At 39.3% G+C, this 6,000-nt stretch overlaps 1 protein-coding gene across 3 annotated transcripts in view; it reads left to right on the forward strand.

Moving 5' to 3' along the window:
* Positions 1 to 5,530, forward strand: part of epn2 (epsin 2) — a 43,350-nt gene extending 37,820 nt beyond the window's left edge. For 2 of the 3 annotated variants that reach the window (XM_051715693.1, XM_051715694.1), the window contains exons 7-9: positions 24 to 113; positions 212 to 409; positions 2,716 to 5,530. In XM_051715693.1, the coding sequence (XP_051571653.1) occupies positions 24 to 113; positions 212 to 409; positions 2,716 to 3,059 (632 nt within the window). In that variant the 3' untranslated portion in view covers positions 3,060 to 5,530. The remainder of the gene's footprint in view (positions 1 to 23; positions 114 to 211; positions 410 to 2,715) is intronic. The other variant, XM_051715695.1, reaches the window with a different exon arrangement.
* Positions 5,531 to 6,000: the final 470 nt, after the last annotated feature.

Raw genomic sequence — 6,000 nt, forward strand, 5'->3', positions numbered from 1 at the left:
TCACATTCTTTTGTTTCACTCAGCCGGCAGCTTTGATCTTTTCTCCACACCAAACGGTACTTCCAGGGAGGACCTCTCTGAGTTTGACAGTCTCCGCTCCTCAGCACTGACAGGTACACACTGACTACTACTACTATCGCAGTTTACTATTCAAGAAAATGTTGTCTGTTTTTCATCATGGCGTGATAAAGAGAGATGATGATTTTCACAGGAGATGGTAGAGGGAGCTCTGCCTTGCCATCACAGACCAGCTTGTCTATGGGTTCAGACTTGTTTGACGTACCGAGCGGCCCATCAAGAAAAACCCCTGAGTCTTTTCTGGGTCCCAATGCTGCCCTTGTCAACCTGGACTCTCTGGTTAGCAAGCCACAACAGCCAGCTCCTGTTTTCAACCCGTTCCTTGCTGGAGGTATGTCTTTTACATAGTTTTTTTTTTATAGTGTTTACATGTACAAAAAAATGCTGATAATAAGTTGATCAAAAACCAGTGCTTTATGAAAACCAAACAACTGCAACCATGTTTGACGTCAAAACACAAAGACGTGCACACTGAATAAGCTACCAGAATGCTAACAAATCTGGGTAATGGGCAAAAATCTAGCTTTCACAGTTTTGCTTAAACCGTTTACCTGATAAAATAACACCATTTAAGGCATTTACATGACCTTACATGTTGTCGGGTTATTAAGCATAATCTGTGAAAGATTTTGGGGTGTAACGGTTCAGTTTGTATCACGTTTTTAGAGTCACGGTTTCGGTACGATTTGGTATTTTCTGTGTTCAAATACACAGAAAAACTAAAACAAAATTACTGCCAAATCCAAAGTAAGAATACTCTATTTGGTAAACTCATCAACAGGTTTGCCATTATTAAAAATCATCATGGTTTACAGTAACCATAGTTTGACCATGGTATTTATTGTAAAATTATATTAAAAAGGTACAAAATCAACATGGTTACTGTCTTGGTTACATCATACACTCTAGGGCTGGGTATTGCCAGCCAGCTCATGATACGATATATCGCGATACATCATGATATGGTTCGATTTCGCTTTTAAATTGAATTAAATTTTCAATTAATTTGGGTATAGTTCAGTTATAAATTCCATTTTGCTTGCATACAGTATGAAATAAATTATCTTTCAGCTAATGCTGTTATTCATTATACAGGGGACCTTCTAACTTGTTAAATTATGGACATATCAACTTTTAAAATTTTATTTTGTCCTTAGTTTTTCGTAATTTTTGTGACATTTTAGTTTTTTTTTTAAATTGCATATATACAGTATATTGTTACATGTTTGTTGTTTACATGCCTAATTTGTACTATTTACAAGTATTTAGATATGTAGAACAAGTGCAAAAATGGTACTGTCTCTTTAAGACCTGTGGCAGGGACTTTGACAGTATTGTTTGTTTGGTCGAAATAGCTTCTTTTTTTGTAGCAAATGGGAAGAATTTACGCACATCTAAATGTTGGGGATTGCAGATAGAAAGAAAGAGCAATCTTAGCATTTTAAGAATCGACATTGGGATCGTTCAAATGAGATTAAAGTAGAAAATCAATATTTTTCCTGGCCCTAGATCCAAATGCGTGAGAGAGGTCCAGCAATTCCTTGAGAGAAACCGTGAATCCTGCAGGATCAGTTTGTCTCTTTTGTAACTCATAGAAGCATCCCTGACTGCACTGAAAATATCACGATATATCACAATACATGGATCTAAGTATTGATACAGTATTGTGAGGAAAACGTATCGCGATATATCGATATTTGATTGTATCAACACAGCCCTAATATACTCACTGAGCACTTTATTAGGTACACCTGTACACCTACTTATTCATGCAATTATCTAATCAGTCAATCATGTGTCAGCAGTGCAGTGCATAAAATCATGCAGACTTGGGTCAGGAGCTTCAGTTAATGTTCACATCGACCTTGGGGAAAAATGTGATCTCAGTGATTTTGACTGTGGCATGATAGTTGGTGCCAGATGGGCTGGTTTGAGTATTTCTGTCACTGCTGAGCTCCATATGCGTCATTTAACCTGAGGTGAACTGCGGTGCTTATGCTAACGAACCGTGGGTAGTGTACCGAGAACCGTTACACCCCTAGTAAGATTGCGCATGTAAGCGCACTCAATATAGTCTCCATGTTTTGGGGAAAAGTTCCCTTTAATGGTGCACTCTGCGATTCCTGAGAAACACTGTTGATAATCGAACTCAACTGCCAAAACAAACGCACCCCTCCCTTCAGTGCTCCTTTGGAAGCTCCGCCCTTGACTTATAATTCTTCTTTTTTAGTTTATATTTGTCTGACCTTTCTCTCTTGGTCTGTTTCTCAGCCGTTTGTCCTTCTTGGAGTTTAGAAAGTTCGCATCAGCCAGATTTGCTGTCGCTCTTCTAATGAGTTTCCCTCTCGCTCTGCCCCCATTCTGTGCACGTGCAAGAGCCACCCCCCGTTGCTGATTGGCTGGAGTAGTGTTGTGTGGATCGGTCTGATCCACTTTGTTTTTGTCCCATTTACAGAACCAGGCTGTGTACAAATACTAGATTTACAGAATGGACATTTAGCAGACTGCGAGGAGATATTTGCAGAATTTGACAAGAAGTGTATTGGATTAGAATTACTGAGTGCACCTTTAACTGTGGCGAATTCAGTTTAACATTGTGCTTACCTGTATCTTCTTTTGGTTTCTTTTCCCCCCCAGGAGCAGCAGCTGCACCTGCAGCTCAGGTTAACCCCTTCCAGGTGAACCAACCACAGCCACCCACCCTCAACCAGATGAGAGTCAGCCCCATGATGGGCTTGTCTGGTCAGGGCTTCGACGGCCTGGATCAGAGAAACAACGAGCCCTTGCCTCTGTCCTCTATACCCCCAGTTGCCCCTGTCTCCATGGTACCCATGGCTCCTCTTGGGCCGGTGGGCCAGATGATGCCAAGCATGGGTATTCCTGCCTCCATGTCCATGCCTCAGCCTCTCATGACCGGAGGGCTGCAGACCACGGGCACAGCAACGCAAACCGGTGGTGCTACTAACCCCTTCTTATTGTGAGGAACAATATAGGCTGCCTCTACCCCAGACCCACACAAATCTTTCTCCCATAACTTTTCCTACGGTATAAACAACAAAGTCTGTTGTGTTCCCCAGACCAGTGTGCTATTTTGAGAATTTTTGGAGTAGCAGTGGTGTTTACAGTTTTTACACTGGCAGGTGATTCCCTTCTCTCCTGTCTGAGATAGGTACCATACAGTGATTTGGTATTCTTTTCTAAATTTTCTCAAATAAACCATTAGCGATACTGTCTAGGTGTGGTATTTTATCCCCACAAATCCTAAACGTGTGGGAGCTCTCCTCACATTCAAAGGGGGTCCTGAATTTTAACTACTTTTCGATTGCTTACTTTTCTTATAAGAGGCTTGAAACTAGGAGTATGTTTTTGTCTTAATTTTACCAATTTCTAGTCTTTCAAAGCAGTGTAATAGATAAAGCTGACCCTTTTAATCAAAGCAGCCTGTGTGTTCTACGTAGCGCATATACACTATGTGTATTTACAGTATGCTTATGTAGACCGTTACATATGATTTTGATGTTCTAAGCAGGAATTTTGCACATGCTCTTGATTTATCTCCTTTTAGCTCTTTAGCATGAGAAACAATTTCACTAAGACACAAGACATTTCCTAATCAAGCAAAGGAAAAAAATCAACCCATGGCGCGCACACACACGCAGTTTGGTTGAATGCTAAGGACTAGGACCATGTGTGAATGGTTTCAAACCTGATGCATTGAAAGATGAACTTCACACTGATGTGGAGAGTTGTTCTTTTTCCTTTTCTTTTGTAATGCATTATGGGGAGGTGGTTTGCATATCATAATATGGCTCTACTTTTATACCGAAGCCTGTTTTTTTACTGCTTTACAATCTCGTGAAGTTGTTTATTGGGTGAATGGGGTATTTTGATTCAGTGCAGCTCACTGTTTGCACAGCGCCTCCATAGTTGACAGCTAATCAATACTAATGATTAGAATTCATCCGCCTGAGTTGTTCTGTCACAGTGAGTATCAGTCTGAAATGTTTCTGTTACTTTTTATTTATGTGTGTGGAAAATTGAGCAAAGGGAATTGGGAGGATTAGAATATTGTGTATATTTCTTCATCAGGTCCTAATGCATCTTACTGTTATAACTGTATCACTAATCACTGCTTCCTGATGCAATCTGTTCATGTATCTTGGATAAAAGCCAAGCATATATCAGAGCTTGCTGTTTTTAACAAAATCCTCAGTTTTGATGGAAAAGCTAATATGCTTATAGTGTTATAAGAATGAGTGTGGATGTTCAGAGAGGTTATTATTAAAAAGGTGAGTAGATGTGACTTATTCTCTAGATATTTGTTCATCTTCACCTTTTTTTTTTTTTTTCTTTCACAAGGATGTGGTTTTAATGTTTGTTAGGGGTCAAGTTTCAGCATCTGTGGTGTGGTAAAGCGAGAATTAAAGTGATTGAATTGCACCGCATTGAAATAATGAGTTTATTTTGGCCTAGGTTTGATATGCACACGTTATCATAAAATGAGGCATACACTAGACGCCTTTCATATCAGAATGATGACTTGGCTAGTCTTTTGTGAGAGGACTTGTATGGCTTGTCTATACATTTTATTTTAGTTTAACCAGTGAAGCACAACATGGCAACATCTCCCCCGAAATCGTAGCTCCCACAGTGACATCGCTTGTCCTTTTCAAATGCATTGCTGCAGAACTTTTTTCATTTCTCCTCCAAATATCACTTTCTGCCTTTTCTTTCTCAATTACTGCAAGCATACAATTTCTAGTTCTCTCATTTTGTGAGCTAGTGACCTCTGCTGGAAATATTGTGGCCGTTTTGCCCAAGTGCAGCCGTGTAGCAGAGCCTGGGGTGTGTTTATTGTCCATAATCTGCAAGCATACTCAGGCATTTTGGGGGAATGGGGGTGGGTAAGACTGCTTTAAGATGTATGAAATGCGCTTTTGATGGATATGATGGTCTAAGCAGGTACAAATCCTGCTTAATAAGACTCCCTGCTAGTGAGCATCACTGTACTCATTTATGCAGACTAGTTTTACCATGATTTTACTTTTGAATCCATACAATATCTAGCTCATTTTGTCTTGTTTTGCTGTCATGTATCACTTCTGTTACCATGTACTCATTATGCATTTATTGTGGAGGACTAACCTTGTGAACATGCATAACACATTTTATTTTTCCATGTTGTTGTGTCTTGTGTATTTACCAAACTGTCTCATATTACTGGGAGCAGGCTGCTTTTTATGGATATGTGCTCAACTTGTTGGCATTATAACTGTATAATATAATTTATCATCTGTTCTATTGTAACATATTTTTCTGTACCTTATTTCTGTGTTATGGTTTTGTAGGAAAGTCACATGAAGAGTGTGATGTTTTATTGCCATCTTAATCGCAGCAAGTGATAAAGGACCTGTAGCTGCATTGGTTAAAATAAATTGTATCAATGACTTTTGATCGGTCTCTTGATGCTTTCAGTAAATACATCAACATCACATGCTGTTATGACAACAGAGTTTTATGATATCTGGGATTTAGGCTTAGTTCATTTCAGTCGCACAGGTGGTTGACTTTTCAAGATATAAACAAAACCAGTAGACCAGTTTATTAAAAATATACACAACTGATCAAATGGTACAAAATGTCTGTTTATGAATAGGTTACTCATTCTAAAGACGTACAAAAGCATACAAAGCCTGTAAGCCTCTTATCTGCCATTGAGATCATGTTCCATAATGCTGCTCTGTTCTTGCCGGTCCTGTAGCAGATGAATACTCTGTGAAGTAGTGTCATAACCCAGCATCTTCATGTCCATAGTGACTATGTTGAAATGTAAGGTCACAAAACCTTATGACTGCACCCTCGTAACTGCAAATGAACAATGGAATGTTCAACATCGACAACTGAATCAATAATAAAACTTCA

Source organism: Myxocyprinus asiaticus, chromosome 14, assembly GCF_019703515.2.
Source record: "Myxocyprinus asiaticus isolate MX2 ecotype Aquarium Trade chromosome 14, UBuf_Myxa_2, whole genome shotgun sequence".
NCBI lineage: Eukaryota > Metazoa > Chordata > Actinopteri > Cypriniformes > Catostomidae > Myxocyprinus > Myxocyprinus asiaticus.